The sequence below is a fragment of the Vanacampus margaritifer genome, chromosome 5 (genome assembly GCF_051991255.1).
Source record: "Vanacampus margaritifer isolate UIUO_Vmar chromosome 5, RoL_Vmar_1.0, whole genome shotgun sequence".
NCBI lineage: Eukaryota > Metazoa > Chordata > Actinopteri > Syngnathiformes > Syngnathidae > Vanacampus > Vanacampus margaritifer.
The window spans coordinates 29,005,290-29,029,097 of NC_135436.1; the positions used below are offsets into that span (position 1 = coordinate 29,005,290).

At 39.0% G+C, this 23,808-nt stretch overlaps 1 protein-coding gene across 2 annotated transcripts; it reads right to left on the minus strand.

The window, feature by feature from the left end:
• Positions 1 to 818: 818 nt before the first annotated feature.
• Positions 819 to 23,499, minus strand: LOC144052265 (SR-related and CTD-associated factor 4-like). Of its 2 annotated transcripts, none has more exons than XM_077566193.1 (18): positions 23,248 to 23,499; positions 21,006 to 21,089; positions 20,830 to 20,874; positions 20,125 to 20,286; positions 19,924 to 20,041; positions 19,113 to 19,234; positions 18,884 to 19,027; positions 18,737 to 18,807; positions 18,510 to 18,585; positions 17,214 to 17,300; positions 17,060 to 17,139; positions 16,756 to 16,937; positions 16,543 to 16,643; positions 16,349 to 16,462; positions 16,098 to 16,254; positions 15,914 to 16,014; positions 2,111 to 2,252; positions 819 to 1,502 (listed from the first exon to the last, which is right to left on the minus strand). In XM_077566193.1, the coding sequence occupies exons 1-18, from the start codon at positions 23,275 to 23,277 to the stop codon at positions 1,138 to 1,140; spliced, it is 2,181 nt and encodes a 726-aa protein (XP_077422319.1). In that variant the 5' UTR covers positions 23,278 to 23,499; the 3' UTR covers positions 819 to 1,137. The 2 variants fall into 2 exon arrangements, 1 of the variants encoding a protein (XP_077422319.1); XR_013294183.1 differs by lacking the exon at positions 819 to 1,502 and adding an exon at positions 9,347 to 9,489.
• Positions 23,500 to 23,808: the final 309 nt, after the last annotated feature.

The following is a 23,808-nucleotide window of genomic DNA, read 5'->3' on the forward strand; positions in this document are numbered from 1 at the left end:
AGCGATAAACTTATTAGCAACACACACACACACAGTTTTCTTTTCTTCTCTGTGTCCCTTTGTCCTCCATGTTGACAAAATGTGCTTTTATGGAGAACAAAATGTGCTACACATTTACTTGGAGTTCCAATATTTGTGTTTATATCAACAGTATCATTTTGAAATGATTAGCAGCTCAAACGTGACCACATTTTTCCTCTCTAAATGTCACTTCATTTTACGTTGTCACTAATAATCCAATAAGAAAAATTTAGTAGTGTGCAACAATGTGGTCAGGTGACACAACATGCCTGAAAATAGCTACTAAAGGTCATGAACTAGGATTGATTCTATTTATTCATGCACTATAATAATACGCCACATAATTTTAACTCAGTTATTCACTTTAAGAATTCATCTTACATTTATTTATTCATTAATTTAGTCAATGCATGTTAAGTGACTATTATTATTGTTATATATAGTTTAAAAAAAGAAGAAGAAATAATTCACTCTGTGTCCAGCAAATCTTTGAGTTTCACTTTTTAAAACAATAAAATTCCATAATATTGAGATGCACAAAACAGTAACTGTCCTAGTCAAAATGATTGTAATATAAACATTCATTGGTTTGAGCATGACTGTATATATTTAAATTCTTATATTTTTTTCTCAAGTTGTTGATGTTGAATTTTATGTTAAAATTGCTCTCATTAAATTATCGCGGAACTTGGACCACAACTTGCTCAATTGTTATTTTACTTATATCACACCAACTAGCAATAATATCAAGCCCATTCAAATTCATCGGATTAAAAAAAAAAACAGTAGATTAAAAGTAATGTGTTTTTTTTGTGTGTTTTTTAATAAAGTCATATATGATTCCCCATGATGCTGGTCAATCATGGCAGTTCTGCCACTGGAGGGCGCCACAACAACATAACAGCTTTTAACTTTCAGCATCAAAAGGTGAAGAAGAAGTAGGTGACTAAACACAACACACTTTTGGCTCCTTTTAAACGGAAACATTGTCAATAAAGTTTTTTTTGTACTTCAACACTTAAACTAGATTTATTTTTCCTTCTAATATACAAAAAGATAGCAAACGATGGCAAGCATGTACAATATTTACAGCCAGGATGGGCAACGTGAGGTTTATCACCAGCCCCCTCTGGGTTGGCGGGGGGGCGGGCCTCCGAAGCCCGGCCTCCCTCTGAAAGGCGGCCCCGCGCGCCTCACCATCCCGCCCTCCTGCTGCATAAAGGGGGGCCGGTGGAGCATGGGGCCACGAGGGGGGAAGGGCAGGGCCATCCGGAACCTTTCCTGGGGGAACATGGGTCCTGCGGGCATCATGGGGGGCGAGTGGAAGGGTGGCAGGTTAGGAGGAGGATGATGATGAGGAGGATGCACCGGGGGGAGTCCCGGCGGAGGGGCCAGCAAGCGGATGGCGGGGGAGCTGAGCTGGCGGTCCGAGGGTTTGTCTCCTGCGGGGGTGGGCGTCGACTCCGTTGGAGATGTGACGGCTGTATGGAAAAGACATCAGATCAGAGATTTGGGGGGGATTTTTCTTTTCTTCAATTGATCACATTTGTCAGAGTTGCATCAAAGGGTAGACGAAAGAGACACTGTCAAACGATGTTTTTTGATTCATGTGCACTGTCTTTAAAAAAAAACAAAAAAAACACATGGTGCCAGCTTGTACTAGTTAGCATCAAGGACAACCTGAGTAGCCCACAATCTGTTCAAAAAGAGCTCAACGGCGACTTGCTAAGACAAATTAAAACAGAAGAAGAATGTTAAGATTTTTTTTTTTAACTCAACATGTTACACATTTCTTTATGTACCTAACATTCCCCGATCATGTCAGACTTTTTGGGTAAAAAAAAAAGAATATATATATTTTTTTATTATTATTCAGTGCTGTCAATTATTGGTGGATCTTCGCTATTCGCAAGCCGGCCTCAAACCCACGACTGGAAAGTGCACTTAGGTGATCAATTTTTCTACATTTGCTGGCATGAGCCATGTCAATAGTTTTTGCACATGCCACGGGCCATTACACAACAGGTAGCGGGCCGCAAAAGGTCCCCGGGCCGTAGTTTGGACACTTTGACCTTTGAGAATGTCCTACCTGCTGCGGTGGCTTCAGGCCTCGACTCGGGGGGCATGAGCATCGAGCCCCCCACGGGAGGAAAGGAAACGGGAGACAGCATTCCCGGGGGCAGGAACGCCGGCGGGCTTCCGATGGGCGCCTCCTGCTGGACGGCAGGAATCTGCAAGACAGACGAGTGCAATTTAAAGCCTCGAGTCACGTTGTTGACGACGATACGGTGGAACTTCTTCAGGTGCCGCTCGGATCAACATATTTTTTATATATATTTATGAATATCAAATTGAATGCAAATACTGTTATGCATTTTATTTATTATATTATTGTTTTTTTTTTAAATTATACATTTGTTATTATTATTTATGCAAATTTTAAAACAATAGAATTAGCATGATAGTTAATGCACCACAACATTACAGTTGTCTTAATATAGTGGCTGCACCAGATTAAAAATGTTCCAAAGTTGTTGTTTTCTTTGAAGTAACATTTGGCCTATCATTCAAACATCAAAGTAAAAGATGCAAAAACACAACAAGAATCATGAAAATAAAGCAGGGACAGACGGCGGCCATTTGTGTTTGGCAGGCGTGTCTCCTCACAGGAAGACAAACATTTCTTTTGTTATTCTTGACCAAGTCAAGCGTCATACGAGCAGGAAAAGGTTTGCTCCTCTTTACACAAAGACGAAAACTGTTCTCATTTCATAAAGTACAATAATACACTTTGCTCTTGTGCAGTGCCGTAGAAAAGTGTGTGTGTGTGGGGGAAGGGGGGGGGGGCAACGAGGCTCCGGGCATCCACGATGGCGGGCATCCAGTGTAACATTTGGATTTCTGCATCAAGGGGGGGCATATGTCACTATAGCATAGCAGCAATATGCAGGCAATGAAAAAATGTAAACAACGCCTTCCACCCACTCCTCCTTTTTTTTTTTTAAGGGCTCATCATAATCATGAACGTCACAGGCATCCACTTTGCTTTGGGTGCAATTTAAACATTTGCCAAATTAGAAAGTCTTATGACAAATCTTCTACCTTATTTTTCCCGAGGGGGGGTTACCAATTTTCCATATGTGCTTAAGAACTCAGCAGTTGTGTTTTTTTTGTGCCACCGCCATCTTGTGACATCTTTGGTGCCTTGCGAACAACTTGCTGTGAATTGAGGAACTTCATTGAAAGTTTCAGCCATCTTGTGGCAACACTACAAACCCTTGTTGTTGTTCTACTACGTGCAGATTTTGTTTTAGCGAAGGTTCACACTAGCGCTATCCTATAGACTCAAGCTGAAAAATATTTGGAGGAACCTAATGAGTTGTCGAAATGTAGTTCCACGGTAGAACTTTGAAAAGGAAGGCCGTGACTGACTGGATTTTGTCTGATTTTGCGACGCCCACAGAATATTCTGTTCTATTGCTATAAAAACATGGAACCTACCAAAAGAAAGATCCATTTCAGTTTTACAGCAATTAGCATTAGAATATAGCTTCATTCTTATTCACAAATCTATTTAAAACAGTGAGAAAGAGCTTGTTTGCAACATGGCCCTGGTTGATCTCTTATACTCTGCTGCCACCTGTTTTTGTAATAACTACCATTGCTTCAAGCATTTTCTTTAGTTCAGAGGCTGCATCAAAGCCTTCTGTATGCTCTAGCATAAAAACTTTTTTTTTTTTTGTATAAATACGTCTTTAAAATAGAACTTACTTATACGTTTTTGGGAGCAAATGAGTTAAGTACCTTCGTCGTGCATTAGGACGGAAGGAATTTCGGCATCGCGTTACATCACAGCTCTACGGTTGTGGGTTCCAAGCCGGGCTCTGGACTTCCTCTGTTGAATTTGCCGTGCTCGTGTGGATTTTCGCAGAGTACTCCAGTTTGCACTCACATTCCCAAAACTCCAAATTGTCTATAGGCGTGAATGTGAGAGTTAATGTTTCTTTTGTGTGTATGTGCCCTGCGATTGGCTGGCGACCAGAGGTGGAAAATCCAGGCCCAGAAAGTAAAGACCCTGCCAGTTTGGCTTTAGCCCCAGTTGCTAGCTAGCGAGCTACCTAGCTAGCTCCCCGGGTGCTTGGATACCTGCTAGCGAGCTAGCTAGCTAGCAGAAGGGGCTAAAGCCAAACTGTAGCAGGGTTTTGACTTACTGGACCAGGATTTTTCCACTGATGATGGGACACGGTGTTAAAAAGGGCTGTGTATCGATTGTAATTTCCTCAATTGATTGGTTTTCAATATACAAGAGCTCAGTTTGATTCAATTTTTTGGATTCACTTCACTTCAATCCGATATCGATCACTTATGGAACGTCAAGTCTTAAATATCAAGGACATGATCAAAACTCCACAAACACTAAAGGGATACTGGACTATGAAAAAGTTCATATTTTGTCTATAATAAATGTGATAGCTTCATTATTTTTCATGTACAATTAATACCTTTACAAACAAATTCGTCCACTTGCTGTCGACTGAAGATGACATCACCTGTGCTGAGGAAGCAGGTAACAACCAATCATGGCTGCTCACCTGTGTTCTGGGTTTGGTCAATAAAATGAGCAATGATTGGTCGCATTAGTATTATTTGTACGTGAAAAATAATGAAATTATCAAATGAAATCTGGACAAAATATTAACTTTTCACTGCTGAAAATGGCTCAATGAGTCAAATATCCCTTTAAATTCCAAATAAAATTTTGTGGAGGAAGTAACTGGTTGAATTAATTAGTGGCATAATCCCTTAAATGTTAGAAAAACAATGACATCAGCAAGGATGAGATGAAAATATTTTCATAATTCTAATTCAATAATTGTTTATATAAATCAAAAAGATTCTAAATTGTCTTAAAAGTACAATAAATCAGGTTTTTCCTAAATGTACGAAAATACTTTTAAATTCATGTGAACAGATATTCAAGGACGCATCATCATAATCATAATCGATGCATACTGTATGACTGATGCGTATAGTAAGAATGGATGGGGACGGGTTACTAATAAGCCACGGCTTCGACCCGTCAGCCCTTCTTTCGGATGTCCGTGTTGCAAATGATATTACGTGATCGATGTAACCTGTAATAAAGTGTCCGAAAGGAAAAATGGAATCAAATTAAACAAATGTCAAGAAAACAGTGAAATACAAAAAAAAAAACCTTGGCCTTCAAAATTCTATTTTTATACATTTATGGGGAAAAGAGATACTAAAATAACTAATTTACGGTTTTGTTAATCGATATCAGGCTCGAAAAGGAAACTCGATTGGATATCGATTATTCGATTTTTGTCTCGTACCTGCACTCTTTCACTACAAAGCCAGACTGTTGTGACAGACGACGAATGGGGTTTAGCTGAAATAAGCAGGGTCGTCCATGAAAATGACGGTGCTCGGACGGCAGCATGTGTTTCTCCGAAACCCGAATGAACCTTCAGCCTTCACAGACGTGCAAGTTAGCCACGCCATTGGTACGAACACAGCCCCATATTGCTTTCACAGATGCCGCTTTTGAACTTTGCGTCCGCAACAGTCCGGATGGTTCTTTTCCTTTTTGGCTCCGAGGATGCAACGTGCGCAATTTCCCAAAACAATTTGAAATGTGGACTCGTCAGACCACAAAGTAATTTTCCACTTTGCATCAGTCATCTTGGATGAGGCCGGCGGCGTTTTGGGTTGTTGTTGATAAATGACTTTTGCTTTGCATAGTAGAGTTACTTACATCTTTGGCGGCAAACTACTTACGGACGTTGGTTTCCTGAAGTGTTCCTGACACATTGATGTCGGTTTTTGATGCAGTGCCGCCCGTGGGATCGAAGGTCACGGGCATTAAATGTTGGTTTTCGGCTTTGATTTCTCCAGATTCTCAGAACCTTGTGATGGTATTAAGATGATGGAATCCCTAAATTCCTTGCAATTGTACGTTGAGCAACATTGCCCTTAACTCATTTGTCCCAAAAACGGATAAATACGTTCTATTTTGTTACGATGCTCCCAAAGATGTATTTATACGTTTTTTTAATGCTGGAGCATACTTTGATGCAGCTTCTGAACTGAAGAAGTCCCTTAAAGCAATGGTGGTTATTACAAAAAATGACCAGCAGATGGCAGCAAGAGTATAAGAGATCAACCAGGGCCATGTTGCAAAAAAACTCTTTCCCCCAGTGTTTTAATACGAATTTGTGAATAATGATTCAACTTAGCTATATTCTAATGCTAATTGCTGCAAAATGGAAACAGACAGATTTTTATAGCAATAGAACAGAATATTCTGTGAGCCTTGCAAAATCAATCAAAATCCAGTAAAACATCCGTGAGGGAAGGGGGTGGCTTCAGTGAAAATGGCTGGGAGTGAATGAGTTAAATTCTTTGACTATTTTCTCACGCAATTGTTGACAAAGAGGTGAAGCTCGCCCCATTTTTGCTTGCAAATGACAGCAATTCAGGGAAGCTCCTTTTCTACCCAATCAAGTTGTTCCCAATGAGTCTGTTCACCTGCGGGATGGGATGTTCCAAACAGGTGTTTGATGAGCATTCCTCAACTTTCAGTCTTTTTTTTTTTGGAACTTAATGCAGCCATAACATTTTAAGTAGATGATTTGCTAAAAACAAAGTTTACCACTTTCAACGTTGAATATCTTGTCTAATGCCAAAATTCTAATGAAATAAATGACTCAATAAATAAATAAATGGCTAAAAATAAAGATATAAAAAATATAATTCAAAAATGTAATCCCAAAAAATTTAAAAATGAAATATTTGTATATCATTAAATAAATAATAAAAATAAATACAATAAAAAATGATTCAAAAAATAAAAAATAAATGTTGAAATACAAAAATAGCTATATAAATAGAATTCAATTTCAATCAAATAAAAACGCTGTGCTCTCACGTTTATTTTCATTCATGCTGCAGACGCTCTGCCAGGACGAAATGTTATTCAAATCCACTGTCACCACAATTTGCGACTTGAAGTCGAGGTGACAGTGGACAAGATAGTCGTCCATTGCTGGAACTCTCCAATGCAAGACTTTGTTTGCCGGGCTGCTCACTCGACCAATAAAAGGCAGTTTGCAACGGCGGAGTCCAACCCAAGGCAAGCTTAGAACCGCCACCTCATTTGAATAACAAATGTGACAGCAGAGCGTTTTTAATTTATTGATTGGTATTTTATTCTATTTATATATTCATTTTGTATTCATTCCAGCCTTTATTTTTTAATTTATTTATGGATATTTATTTTTTAATTTAATTTATGAATGATATTTTTTGTATCCGTTTCTATTTTTCTTTTTAGTAATTTATTTATTATTTAGTCATTTGTTTTGAATTTTGGCAGTTTTAGTCCTCCATACTAGCTAGCTAGCTCGCAAGCTAACTAGCCCGTGAGGCTAAAGCCAAACTGTGGCAGGATTTTTACATTCTGGACCTGGACCTGACACCTCTGATAGAGAAAAAATATATATAACATACAAATTTAATCCTGTGAAGTCATGTTTTGGTGGGTGTTTGATCACTAATATTGCCCCCCACCACCACCAGACCAACCACGTCTGTAAAGCTCAGCGGTGACATCACTTAACAACCAAGAGGTTTCATCTGTGGAGGCAGAGCAGAGATCCTCTCTCATTGCAAGGATGACTTCTCCTGCACGGCCGTGGTGGTCTGACACACAAATGCCCTCCGATTATAGACGCTCACACAGCGGAATCGCAAGGTCACTGAAGTTCAATGAATAAAACATGCACATGTCATCCGCGTGCCTCAAACCTCTAACATCTCAGCAACAGAGTCAATTTAGCCTAATGAGCCAAAGATTGTAGATTCTATGGTGGGAAGTTTTTAAAACATTTTTTTTAGTACAATCATTAAATGTATGTAAATTACATAAAATGATTTGAATAGGAATGTATGTTTGAATAACTTCTGCTTAATAATGTTATTTGGTTTGGACATCAGTCTTCAAACCAGCACAAATTTAAGTTCAAAATGTTATTCTAAACTGATGTTTCGAAGGAATGATTAATCAGCACTTTCTATTTGAAAGGTGGATGCGGGGATTATTTTTCATTTCCAATTAAAGTTTGTAATAAAATACACATAAAAAAGTCATCAATTAAGCCAGCAGTCATTGAAAACTGCTCATAGAAAATTGAACATTTCCTATAAAATGAGTTAAATAAATGTAAAATTAAAGTATAATAACGAGCCAATGTAAAAGTCATTTTGGGGAGGTCGTATTGTATTGAATATGCATGACATCCATTCATTTAAGAGGTTGAGTCACAATACAAAATGTTATGCAACTATTGTGTGTGTGTGTGTGTTAAAATTCACCTACACAGCAACATTTCTGCAATCCAGATTTGATTTGTTTTCTTTAACCCTCCTCTTATGTTCGTTCCTGGAAAATTCACGGGTCAATTTGACCCACTGCATGTTTCAACATCCATCCATTCTCCCAAACTGCTTAAAAAACACACATTGATTGCAATGTCATTAAAGGGGAAGGCAACCCAAAAATGTTCTTTACAATCGTATGTTTGATGAAGCCCCACTCGTCCAAAAACACGGTATTCTGATTAATGTCACATTTGTGGAAAATATAGCAAAAGCCATCTCAGGGGGCGGCCATTTTGCCACTTGCTGTGCACTGGAAATCACAATTGCTCAGAGCTCAGCTAACAACCAATCATGACTCATCTCGCGAACATCACATGACCAAACTCAGTAACCAGGTGAGCATGTTTGCTCATTATCTCAACTCTGAGCAACTGTTTTGTCATTTTCAGTCACCAGTGATTTCTCTCTTCTTTTTTTACCTCTCTACTCTGCCAGTATTTAAAGCATTTCTTTAAATCTTTGTTAATTTATTTATATTTATATATATGTTTCATATATATATGTTTCAAATGTGTATTTTTCCTCCCCAGTGATGACACTACACTAGTGCCAAGTGGTCTGTCAGACAGAAAATATATTTAGAAATGATTTTCTTCGCCCCGTGTATCAGTCAAGCACCACCTTAGCTCTGGGAGAGAGAAAAAAAATCTTGGAGCCATCCCAAGCTCTTACTGAAAATCACTAGAATGGGCCAATTATGACGTACGGCATAAAAGAAGGGTTAAAAGGGTTGGATGATGTGGGCTGTCACACACAAAAGAACGCAGCAGTAAATGGATACTGTACACTTTGATATAAATGGTTGTTATTGCTTTGGCAAAATAGATGTGAAGTGAATCAGCTTTCATGCCATGTCGGCTCTTACCAGACTTGTCTGATCCCATCAGCAGCAGCTCCTTGTTAATCCCACACGCCGGGCCGGGCAGGGCAGGGCATCCCTTCTTTGATCAACACCCCAACGAAGCGTCAACGGTATTCCTTTGTACTTTTGTTCACTCAAACTGGCAGCTGCACAACAAATTCGCCTCCAGTTTTAAGATTAAAATTAAATAAAAACCAACACGTTTTTTTTTCATTTATTTTGCGGAGCCATCAAGTAGTTCTATTATTTTAAAACATCTTTCAGTTTTGAGTGACTGCTACATTACAGCTTTGTATTTAATGCTAATAAGACAACTGTGACTTCCTTTTTAACATAAATGTTGTTACTATTTCAGTACTGTATTCTTTTTATATATTTAAAACAGTGATTCTCATCTGGTGTCCCAGACAGCTAGTAAAATAAATGTTTTTTGTATTCAGATTTTTTCAGAAGAGTACTGAGACGTTCCCATCATCACACAATGAATTTACAATATTAATTATATTAATGAATAATTTATTTATAATTATAGTAAGCGCCAGCAAATGTTGCTCACTTGTTTAGTTAGTATGCCGATGGCTTCTAAAAAAATTAAAATAAAATAAAAGGATGATGGACTGCAAAAAGGCTAACCATAGTTTGGACACCTGCCATCTAAGTCTAGATTTCAAATGCTTTCATTTTTTATTTTTTTTATTCTCCTGACTGAAAACAAGCTAAGTACTGGAAATTAGGACATTCAAATTCAAGTTTATGAGCCTAGGAGTGGCAAAGGCCCTCTTGGAGTTGTTCTTTATTCGACGAATGGATCCTCATCGTAGGTCTCTTAAAATTCCAGAAGAGCCAACAATCATTGCAACCCGGAATTAGGGGTAAAAAATGTCCCTGACAGAAGTTTTGGCAACCAACGGGTTATTTGCTAAAAATGCTGCCACAAAAACGTGCCAGGGACCCATGCACGAAATTTAACGGGAAGTCAGCCATTTTAATTGGAAGTAGCCATTTTGGGCGCGTGTCAGGGATGACACTTGAGCAATTTCTAAGAAATTCAAGACGAGCTCATGACAGGCAGACATCGCGTCCATCTTGAATTTGGTTGAAAAGGGCCATTGGAAGAGAAAACATCTTTTCCTGAATTTATGATTAATCGACACAATAGGAGCATCATTTTTTGTTTTAAAGGGAAACGTGAATGATTTTCAGTCAATAGGTTTTGAAAACCAGACATTGATTGGACCAAGGATAGGTGTCACGTGATCCTTGAGGGTCCAATCAGAACAAGTGGAAACGCCGCTTGGTGCTTACTTGACGAGCAGAGCCAGCGTTTTGTTGAAGTCGGTCTAGAATGGTGTGAAAAGCTCAAGAAAGGCCTGCATTGATCATTACGCTTTTCATCAACACGTTGCCTAGTTCGGGTAAAAGCGACACCAGTGAGAACCAATGTCAATTTAGAGCTTGGCAAAATGAGTTGATGACTCGTGCATTTCATTTTGCTATGGATCCATCCCAGCAAACCCCAAAGCTGGTTTGTACTTACAGGGGAGCACAAATGTTGGGCCTTCCTTGTCCAGCAGCCTCCTCTGTGCTTCGGACAGCGGCACATCACGTTGCTTGACGTGCCAGTTCATGCAACAGGGACACAATCGTGACGTTCAACCCGCGCCTCATCAGGTTTCCTTTTTGAAAGGTTTTGTTTTTGATGAAATGGACTACAAGTATTAGCTTTTCTCTCTCCTCTTGGGTCTTCCTGAGAAGTGTACAGGTACCGTTGAGCAAGGCACCTCACCTCAGTTCCTTTGCTTGCATGTCTACGATTTTGTTTCGTGTACATTTTTACGTGTTAAACAATGGGGAAAATGTTTCGTTATTTCTCCTGGAAATACAATTTAGCATTTGAGTCTTTTTCTTGGAGCAGCCAACTGGTTTACGGCTTAGCATGTCCTCCTAACAGTCCTAGGTTTCAAATCTCAGTTGCGGCATCCCTGTGTGGAGATTTCCATCCTCTCTCCGGGTACTCCAGCTTTCTTTCCCGTTCTAAAAACCTGTATGGTAGCTTCAACAAGACTATATTTTGCATAGTTGTGAAGGTGAGTGTTTGCCTATATGAGCCTTGTGCTTGGCTGACAAACAGTCAAGGGTATTTTGCCATCCGCTGCTCACCCAAAGTCAGACTTAAGCTCACCTGCAGCCACAGTGAGGATAAGTGCTCGCCGCTATGTAATGTTTGTTTTACTTATATGAACTAGTATGTAAAGCAAATGTCTGCTGTCTTTGGGGAGTAAAGGATCCTAATGGCAGAAAAAGTTTCGTTGCGCTATTCTATTCCTGAGTGCCACTTGAACGTCCCCATGTTTTGTAGGTCTGGGCTTTTGTGTGTGCATTACCTGATTTGAATCCAAAACAACGAATTTCCGCTTAACTTTGTGGAGAGGCGCAGCATGGACCAAGAAGGAAACCATGAAATCGCATCGCAAATCCACAGAGCAGATGCACAATTTCTCAAATTCCACCAAATGTGTTTTCTACCTCTTCAAAAAGGCGTCAACTATAATTTTTGTTTCGTTTATGATTTACTGGATTGTGATGCAATTTTCTATCACTCTCTAAGGTGAATATTTGTGGACAAAATATGAGTACATTATTCAATTGTTAATGATGATTACGCTGCATAAAATGGAAGGGGGGAAATCCAGCCAGTGTTAGTAGATGCAAATTTAGATAAGGTGGCAGTTCAGTTGACACAAACATGCGGTACACAACTCAAGAAGCCAATTTCAGGTTATAATGGTACCATGATTTAAAGTGAGCTGATCTACAAATATTTCTAATTACTAGCGATTGATCGGACGATTTTTTGACGACTTGCGAGCACAAATACGAGTTCAGAACGGTAAATAGTGGTATAAAAAAAACCGCAAACATATGTACAAGGAGTCTTCAAGTCCATTCCTACGCTGGCGATGTAACCCGAATTTCGACTTGAGTCGGATTTCGCGTTAAAGTCGATATTTACATCAAAATACTGTGTACAGTAATTTAAAAATATATATTTTAGCAACCAGGAGCCAATATCTCGTGTTTCCGCAAGGACATTCATTGCTGATGGACGGCAGAGCGGAGCTAATTCAAACTTAAAGTCGAGCCGACTGATTAACGTGCGTTGCTGGAGGTAACAACACCACACCTTTAAATCACTTTAAAATGGCGTGATCACGGTGTGAAATAAACAAAAAAGAAGGTGATAAGGATGTAAAGTCAAAACGACGTAGGTCGCGTACGAGTTAATTCGAAGACTCCCTGTATTTGTATTATTTGCCAGGTGTGGTTGAACTGCACGGTTAACGGTTAGCATGGAAACCAAAGCGGGCTGGTACAAACCTCCAATGTACTACAATTATACTTTGTAGTAAAAATTGAATTATAGCCTAAAAGCTATATTACAGCTATTGGCACAAAACGTAGTCAGGGTTTTTCCTGTGTACAAAATCCCATCTACCTTATTTGCTCACCACCTCTAGCCTACGTGACTTGATAATGAATGAATGCTTTAACATGATAAGTCATATTCTTATTGGAGCTATTTTTCTTATGATTGAAACATGGAATTATTGCAAGTTGCCTGTAAAAAATGAAAGCGAGTCAGTTGCATTTACAGAGCACACGCACGTCATGGCGTATGGTCAGGATTAGGGATGTTCGATACCACTTTTTCCCCGACCGATACGTACTCACTGCTACTGATACCAAATACGGATACCACAAGTAAATAAAATTCCCCACTCATAAATGACACATGATTTTAAAGAAAGACTTATATATCCCAATATATTATTTTTCCTTAAAATTTCATGTTAATGGCAGCTTTGTATTTATCTCATTTCAAATTTCTAATAAAGCCTTTTTCTCACCATACAGTGCACTCATAAATGTACATACCCTAAACTTTCAAGCACAACTGTAACACACAAAGAATAAACACACACGTCTTCATAACATTATGACTGTGGCAAATAAGCTTGCTTTTTGCTCCGATTACAGGCATGGGTGCAATAATGTTCATCAATAACATATAACAATTAGATTATCATTTAACTTAATTGCTAGTTAAATGGTCATGGGAGTGCACCAACTACAATAATGCAGTAGTTCTCAAAACACTGAACCAGGGATCACAAATCGTCGCTTTTAAGTCCACGTGATCATTTACAACAAATTATTATATTGTATCACTTTTGAAAAAGTGAGCATACCTACATATCGTCGCTGTCGGTTGGAATCATCACATGTTCAAAATCACAATTTTTTCAGGAAAAAAAGAAGCCATCTTGCTTTAGCTCGCTGAACACCAGATTGTTGAAGTTTGTATTCTAATGTACATGGCATCCTATTCCGTTGCCTACAAACATCATCTCGACCCCAAAATCATGTTCAATGGCTTATCTACAATAAATAAAAATGAAATGATTCAACTGTCATTAGATAATTTGGTACAGCATGTCACCTGTGTCTACATCAAAGTCTGCGCCCAGACAAAAAGCCTTTCATACTTCACAGAAGCAAGCGACAGTTTACATCATCTTCCCCAAACTTGACTGATCGATGCACTAAATAAACTATGAGCTGACTAAGCAGTTTTAATAGACAGAAATTCATTTACAGATTCCACACACACACGCACACACACATTTGCCTTTGAGCTGACTAGTTCTTTCTACACTGAAACATTACACTTAGCTCTTTGACTACCAGACGTTTTCAGAAACGGGACGTCGCCAGTGCCAGCCGATTTAAGCATTTTGACTGATCTTTCAAGGTCCACAGAAAATTATGTGTTTGGACTATGGAAACACACATACTACCAAATGAAAGATTGGACTCTCATCTTTCATCAGAAAAAAAAGGTTTGTTTCTACCTTATTCCGTTTTTCAGTAATCAACAATAGAAAATGGTTAGTTTCACCTCTGTTTAAAAAAAACGTATTTTAACGTCTTTGGCACTCCTCCGTAGGATTTTACTAAACGTTATTTAACGTTTTTGGCAGTCAAAGAGTTAGAATACATGATCAACATTTTTGGGGCCTATCACCGATTGGCGAGGTTAGAAAAAACGCTAACCAATCCAATCACAAGAGTAATGTCTATTTAAATTTGCCCATTTACTGCATATACATATGCATTGTTTACAAAATATCAACAAAATTATTGTCAAGCCCTTTTAACATAAAGTTGGGCAATAAACACCCTCTTTACATTTTTAAAACACGTCATCAAACATTTTTATTCTATAGCTTTTCTTTTTTTTTTTTCAACATGAGATTCCGTATTTTTTGTTTTTTATGGCGTTTACTGTTCTCTTTTTTTTTTAAATGTAATTAATTTATTGTTTTAAGCACTTTATATGCTATAATTAAGGTGTAACTGCTCCTTAAAAACACCTCTGAAGGATACATAGCTCATAGTAATGTCACTGAAATCAGCAATGGAGGGTGAAAACCATCACAAACTAAATATTTACAACACTTACCAGTGTTTCCAGTAAGATTTTTTCCAACAGCTGCGGTCAACAGAGGGATGGGGGCTGGGTGCTGACCATAACAAAGTAATTGGTTCACAGAGCTCGTAATCCCGACGAACATTTACCCGGCGGTCGACAGGGGGGTTTAGGGTGGCTGGGGGGGATTTCAAAGAGGTCCCAATGCAAACGTTAAAAAAGGAATTGGTTCCCGAACCCTGGAATGCCGTTTGGCTCAGTGCGAGTGAGGTGTTTTGTTGTTGTTTTTGACACTGGCTGAAAGGAGTAGCGGCTCGATGAATGAAGAGGACAGAAACACTGCTGACGGTTTTGCCATTTTCATTGTGTGTCGTGAAATGTTACCAAGCTTACCATGTCTACTTCTCATTGTGAAATATCAAATGATAAAAAAAAACCTTTGAGAAATTCCATAGATTTGTTAAACAGTGCAGTCTGCTATCTAAATGCTATTCAATCGCTTATAATGTCCACTTGGCTACCTTGTCAACTTGCAGTTACTTTAAAAAACAAAACTTTGGAAGGTTGACGAATGCGCGTTCTAACCTCATAACAGCTACAATGAATTAAAAAAAAAAAAAGACCAGATTTCTTTTGGCGAAATTGGGATGCCTTAAAAAGTGACATTGATTCATTAGTGTGAAATTTGAAGAAATTCCAGAGAGGATATTACTCCGATATTGTCTTCACCAAAGGAGGGTCTGGATGAGAAAATGCGTCACCAAATCATTCAGTCTTGCAACCCAAATGCAAGGTTCCTTGATTCCAGTTTTAAATGGCATTTGTGTGACCACGGGACTGGATGCAACAGTGCTGTATTTTCAGTACTGAAGAACGTTTATGGCATCAAGTTAAATGTTTTGCAAATTCGTGTGACTTCTGTGCAAAAGAATGAGTTTGATTCACATAAGTTTCTCTACTTGTCAGAAACTACATTTTATTTTCCCCAACAAGTCTCGAGCTTATGAAGTGAGCCTAATTAAACAAAAAACAACAGCAGGAAGAGAAAGGACAGAGTTGAAAAATTGCATTAGCGTTACCTGAATCTGAGCCTCGACCATCCCGTCTGCTAGCGTGTCGCAAAGCGCGCCGTTCACAGTCGCCTTCTGGATCTTGTTTAGGTCCAGAGCGCTTTTCCACTCTGAATAATGTGAAATGCGAGACAACGTGAGGAACGCACAACTCTCTCAAATAGGCTAAAAACGAAAGAAGAGTTTTGTTTACCTTCGCTGAGTGTGTCCGGGTCCAGCATTCCACCTTCTCGAAAGCTGTCCAGCTCCTCGCCTTTCACTTTGGCCCAGGGGATATAGGTGACTCCTCGCTCCACATCCCAGAACTTTTTATGTGCTGCTTTTATGCCTTTGTTTAAGGCCCAGGCAATCTAGAAGAGAGCACAAAGAAATCGAAAATGGAATCAAAAGGTGATGGATAAATACCCGACAATTGTAAATCAAGGAGAGATGGCGTAGCTGTACCTTCACAGGCTTCTGGTTGACTTTGTACGAGCCGCGACTGAGCTTGTTCAAGGCTGTGTAGGCATCAAGTCGGTGGACCATCGCGATGTAAGCACAACCTCTCGGGGGAATCATCTGCAAACAAAATAGATTCATAAGAGTTCAAATATTTTAGAAGTTGGTGATGACCTGGATTTTCCGTGGAGCACGCTTACGTTGACAGACTCAATCTGGCCAAACTCCTCCAGGAGGGAGATGACGTCCGACTGCTGTGTCTTTTTGTCCAGCTGACCAACCCACAGTGTTGTGCTGCACACTAATAAACAAAACAAAATCAATGCTGCTCTACGGGAGCCTTTTTCCAAACATAGAATCAGTCAATCACTTTCATTGTATGTCTTGCTGACAGAGTAAAAGCAAGTACGTACCACTGAGTGTCTGGCTCTTGATGCTCGGGAGACCTTTCTGCCGGCGCTGTCTATCGCGCTCTCGCTCGTTTCTGTCCTTCGAACGGGAGCGCCAGCGGCTCTCTCGCGAGCGCGATCTTGAGTGCCGGTGCCTGTTCCTTCTCGAGTGTGATGACGAGCGTGACCGTCTTCTCCTTGGAGAGCTGCATGAAAGATTGAAGCATCTTAGCGCAGAATAATCTCCATGCGTACATGGCAGCGAATGATGAAAACGTGGCCGAATCCACACTAACTGGCATGTTATTTAACAATTGCTTTCTCTTACATGGAACCGGATCTTGTTTGTTTGCCATAGGGTCCGTGTCTGCCTTCTCCGTGTGTAGATGGCTCCTCCCTTGAATCCATCTATTAGACAAAGACAAAATGACACAGCAAGATAGCAGCCAGTGTCCCCTCCATTTTGCATCTACTGGATATACCTTTAAATTGGAGCTCTGGGCGTCACTTTTGGAATGGGCTCCGTCGGACAACATGTTACGGTGGGCATCACTTGCCACTCCACCATACTGATTCAAAAACAAAAACACACACACATGTATTAGCAGTATGTCCAGAAATTGTGAAAACATTTTTTCCAGCCACCCTGAAATCAGCCTGTTTTGTGGGGGTAGTCCTGTCTCATAAAAAATGAAATGCTCAACCCACCCGCCTCTACTGAAGGCCAACATCAAGTACAGCTTTCATCGGAATGACAACTAGGTGGCCATGATCATGGTTTTAATATGTTGCTTTTGTATATATTGTGAAACTGAATATGCAGTTTTTCGTTTTTGAATAGTTTACAGACTGGAATTCTCGTGAATTAGCACTCTTACAAGAATGGGAAGACCTTGCTTTCTTAAGTGAGTAGATGCAATGTTTTCAATGTATTTTTTAAGCATAAGTATTATATAGATTTAAGTAAACAGCAGCTTATATAGAAAATATACAGATTTAAAGGTTTTGCAATCTTGGGTTTAATCCCCCTTAACCCATCAAGGCCTAAAGCGCCTGGCAAAACATGCCTCTAAAGCCTAAGGGTGACTTGAGTCACCCCCCGAAAACTTTAAGTTTAACAATATTAAAAATAATTGATCTCAGCTCCTGAAGCAAATAGAAACATAATTCCAAAAGCTTTTCGGAGCTTACACCTGTGGCGTTCACGCACTAAGTTTATTATTCCAAACCTTATATATGTATATTTTTAAATCAACAAGCAAATGTCGTATGTGCGGGTATATAACTCTATTATTCCAAACCTTATATATGTATATTTTTAAATCAACAAGCAAATGTCGTATGTGCGGGTATATAACTCTATATATATCTACCTTCAACACTGAAGCACAGTTGTAATAACCTCGGTGAATCGAGTGGTAATTATTCTTCGTCCATTCCATTACAAAACCGTCAACATTTTCAACATCCTCATTATCTACAAACATATTTCTTAACACTATGTCACTGTTGACTCGTTACACTGATTCGAATTCCTCCCGCGCCGTCGTCAATCGCGTCATTTATTTCATAACTCCCGTGAATCTGCATCAACCATAAACAAATAAAATGACAGGACACGCTACGAAGCCCACATCACCCTCTCGTGCATATTCTGATGAATTTAATCGGCTAAGAGACCGAAAATTGGTCAAAACAAAACAAAATGACATATTCGCTCTCTCGGGTTTAAAGGGAGAAGCGCGCTCCCGGCCTTAATGGGTTAAAAGAGTCCATACCTCAAAAGCGCCTGTATTCTGTCCCATTAGAAGTGGATGGAAAGTCCCCATCTTGTGCATCTGCCCAGGGAGGTCTCTATCAGCACAAAAAAAACCAGACATATTTGGTGTGATTGACATATACACTCAATGTTTCATGTTAACAAGAATGATTATTAACATTTGCAATGTCTCTCTCCATGCATCAGTTGTTAATGTTTTTCAGTAGGATCCAAAAGGTTACTCACAAAGAGCCTGCTGTGTCATTTGCTGCAACCTCCTCAGGCTCGTCATCATAATCGAACCTGTCTAGCAGTTTCTGAGGAAATGTTATCATATTTTCAGCTACAAAACATTAAATAGAGCACATGAATGTTTTGACAGTATGCAACTACCTCAGCCAGGGTGTTTCTTTCGTCTCTGTGTGCATTATGCATTTCGGGTTGGGCCACTTTCACCTGGTGAGCATGCGGCCCATTTGTATTGTTGGCCACGTGGGTCTTTTCGCTCTGCTGCAAATTCTGAAGCATCCTCTGGAGCTACAGGAACACAAACGTGGGCTTCATGAGCAATTCTTGAGGGCAGTCTGAATCACGAGTAGCACAGTTTACAGTTAACGCTCACCTCCTGACCATGCGGGGACTGGAACAGCTGGGCCACTGCAGCTAAGGCATCGGAAGTGGGCATCTGTGATGGAGGTTCGACGGGGGCCGCTGTCGTGGGAGGAGGCTGTGGCTCTGTAGGAACTGTTCACATGTGGGGGTACAAAGTGTGCATCTCTCCAATAACATTCCATGGACTACAATTCGATTCGATGGGGCCTGGCTGTAGTTTTTGTCAGTTTTATTCATATGTACTAGGGTAGGGCGGTAAAACTAATTGCGATCTCATCTGCGATTATTTTTTTCAAGGTCCTTTTGAATGAATTTTTACCCAACAAAAAGTTATTTATTAAATATTTATTTATAAAAACAATATCAGATCTATTATAGATTACAGGACCTTACGATAAAGGCAAATGAAGCCATTATAGCACAGTTTTTTCAACTACAATTACAGTTACAATTTACCACTTCAACATATCAAACTTCTCATGTTGCATGAAACATGGCATGTAAACAGTGCACTTTTTAAACACTGCATTTATCAATAAATAAATTCCATATACATATTAAAAATTAAAACTTAGTGATCTCCAGTCAGTAAACTCACACATGCTTAAGTGTAGGCAAATTAAAATTATACCTGCTTATATGACGTAACATTTTCCGATATGATTTTTTTTTTTTTAAACACTAGCATTCTGTAGAAATCGTTTTGGGTGGGTCGCAGGTTGCGAAAGATATTTCCATTACTTCCTGAATTGTTTCCCCCCCACAAAAAAATTAGCATCTCTTTGTGTCCTTTTCCATTTCCAATTATTATCCCTTCTTACCTCCAACAGAAAGTGTGGGTGACGGGACACTATCAGCCATGTCCATGAGAGGCTGAATGATGTCCATGTCAAAGACAGCGTTCTTCTGCCACAGGTTCAACACGCGCACAATTTTGCTCTGATACAAATAGAGAAGAAATAAGTTCAGCTTTCCCACATTGTGTCATAACTGATCACAGCAAAAGCATGAAGACGGCATACCTTATCGTCCTCTGGGCAGTTATAAAGATTCTGGAAGGTGTCTGTGAAGTTCTTCAAGAAGCGAGGCCCGAAGACGTCCTTGTCCACACCAAACTGATGACGCGACTGCCGTACGATGGAGTCCACCACGTACAAGCCAGGCACTTTGAGCTCAGGTTTACACTGACAACAAGAAACCACATTAACTCATTCACTCCCAGCCATTTTTACTGAAGCAACCCCATTCGCTCCCGGCTGTTTTACTGGATTTTGACTGATTTTGCAAGGCCCACAGAATATTGTGTTCTATGGCTATAAAAACATGGAACCTACCAAAAGAAAGATTAGACTCTTTTTTCATCAGGAAAAAGGTATATTTCTATCAGTTTCCATTTTGCAGCAATTAGCATAAGAATATAGCTAAGTTTCATCACTATTCACAAACCTGTTCAAAACACTGTAAGAAAGAGCTTTTTGCAAGATGGCCCTGGTTGATCACTTATACTCCGTTTTTTGTAATAACTACCATTTCATTCAGCGACCTCTTCAGGTCAGAGAGGCTGCATCAAAGCCTTTTTTATGCTCTAGCATAAAAAAAACATGGAACCGTGGCAATATTTAAAATAGAACGTGTCTGTCCGTTTTTGGGAGCAAATGAGTTAAGAGACAAAGCAGAAATGAATTGATTGCGTCATTGATGCCATCTCGCACAAAATAGCTACATACCCTCTTGATGAACTTTTCAACAATCTGGACGACATGTTTGTAGAGCTGATAAAAAAAAAAAAAAAAAAGACAATTGGTGACATCAGTCACTGCGGACAAATCCACAACAGCCTACCAAAGACACATAAGCTTTGATCAAATTAGACATTGATATCATGTTACAGCAATGGCTATACCTTGATGGCTTTGATGGCCGCCTTGGTAACGGACATCATCTTAGCCCGAGATATCGGAGGCTTCATGTCGATCATGGAGAACAACTGAGGGATTGCATTGCACACAGACAAAACCATCATTTTGCGTAAATGCAATCTAATCCAGCTAAATCGGAGCAGCAAATGGCAAAATTATCTCTGAAATGATGTTCAGTTTGCAACACTCCACTATACACTACATTGCACTTAGCAATTGAAACATTGCTATGTAATGACAACCATTTTGCTAGTTCCAGTTACACAAATAGGAAAACAAAACCAATCAATATAGAGAGCGAAAAGTAAATGAGGTTTAGCTAAAGTAGGGCACAACCAATATGTTTTTTTAAGTCAATACTGATTCTGATATTTGTTAGAATAAAAATTCTGATAACCAATTAATGGGCCAATCACCAATTCATTAAAAAAATTAAATTAAATCAATAAAATTTATTTTTTAGTCTCTTATCACTTACAACAAATTACAAAAAATTATAATCGAGCAAAATCTACAAACATTAGATTACTATTATTTTTTGTATTCATTATATTTGTCTTATGCTAAAAATGACAACTTATGTTCAATGCGTGTTTAAAAAAAAGCAAAATAAAATAAAACGAATTGACAATAATGGGCCCATCTTAAAAGAGCTAATATTGGCCGATTAAAACGAGTGGCCAATTAATCGATTGGGCCCTAATCAATATGTTCTAATACAGAAACCACTGCTACTACTAGCACTACCACTAAATTTATAATTAGGCATGCTCGATCTGATACTTGTATCGGGTATCAGCCCCGATATCAGAAAATAAATTGGATCGGGCATCTCTGACAATGGCCCTGATCCACAAACGATCCTATTTGCACAGACAAATCCATTATAAAGAGGGTTTGTTAGTTGATACTAGGAGTGCGAATTGCTTCTGTGGATTGTACCTGGCGATTCGATCAGTAGCACGATTCATAGGTCACGATTACATACCGATTCATCTTGAGACGAATCTATACGCTGATTATTGCGATTTTTTAAAACTCAAAATGAGAAAATACTAATCAGTAAACTTGTACACTTTAAGATTTGCCAAATCCTTTTTTTTTTTTAAACACCCCTAGTTTATACTAATTATTTTTTTATATATTTTGTGTTAACAAGCTAAGTGAGTTGTTGGCTCATTTACAACTGTTCCACTGTTATTTAATTATCAGTTATTTAATAAACAATTCATAAGATTGATCTCTCTCATTTTTATAAAAAGGTACAAACTAGGGCTGAGCAATAACTCATTTTTATAAAAAAGGTACAAACGAGGGCTGGGCAATAAATCAAATGAATTCAGAATTTTTCTAAATCAACAACGTAAAATTGAGCTAAATTGCGAAATCGAGGTCGTCGTGTCCTTGGGCAAGGCACTTGACACACATTGCCTCCAGTGCTACTCACATTAGTGTATGGAAGGTGCGAATGTTTGGAGGAGGCAGCCACGCTTCCGTCAGCCTGCCCCAGGGCATCTTATTATTATTATTTATTTATTTATTTTTAAACAAATACTTGTTGTGTTTGTATTTTATATTTGGCACTGTAGATCCATTGTGATCTCAGAGTTGCACATGTGAAAATGAAAATTATTTACAATATCGAGTTGCACGCATTTGTGTTGAGACTATTTCAGATTAGTACTCATATGATTTGAAACGAGATTAGTAACAAATCAATACTCAATAAAGGTACAATTGCATGGAATTTGCACGCCCTAGACTTTGGAAATGTTGTTTAAAGCCTTTAAGGCCACGAATAATGACAATTCCGAACATCCGGGCAAGTCTGACATTGCCACAATACAAACGGTTCCTTTCCACGCCACGGTGAAAACAAACAACGTGTTGTTTTACTTTTGCATGTGACTAGAATATAAACCAGCCAGTAGTCAAACAACATTTCATCACGCGGCCTGTGTGCGACCTCGATTAGCAGTTAGCTTAGCACAGAACCCGAAAGGCCTTGCTCGCTTCACGGGCTGGCACGCACAGTCGCTAACGTTTCCAAACAGTCGACGATTGTAAGAAACACACAGCACATTGAAGAAGCATTTCATTGCTAAACCAAGTACATTTTCGATGTACGTTGTCCATCGATACTCATACACAGAATTAGCAATAGCTGCTTGTTAGCAAACAGTCGCCCTTTGGACCAGCTAGGATCGTAACACGAGCAAACTTTACCTCCATGTTGAACGCGTTCACCGCTTCCATTCTTCTTTATTTGGCGTTCACAAACACGGTTAAGAATACGATTTTTTAATTATTATTGTTATTCGTCACCATGTATGTCGAAGGAGATAATAACGTCACTACGCGAAAGAAAAACGAGAAAAGGGTTCTTCAAGCATAACATCGTTTAGCTTAGCGTATTTTAGCTTTAGCTTCATACCGCCCCGAAATACGTACTGACAAGCGTCTGACGTCACACTCGCGTCTGACTTCTTCTTTGACGTCCTTGGTTGTTGGCAACAAGGCGAGTTTGGACTACTATTGCTACCGTGAGGTTGGAGTGTAAACTGCAGTGGAGTTTATTTAATAACGGTACAATATTCCTGAGTATTGTACTGTCAGTATTTATTCCACGCCAACGTCACAATGTTCTCACACTAAAGTCAAAGTTTAAAAAATAAATAAAGTCATATTTTCACAAATGTAGTAAAAAAATAAAAGTATTTGTAATATTGTAGCTTTTTCTGGAAAAGGTACATTCTCTAAAATATAGAATTATATTGTGGAAAAATG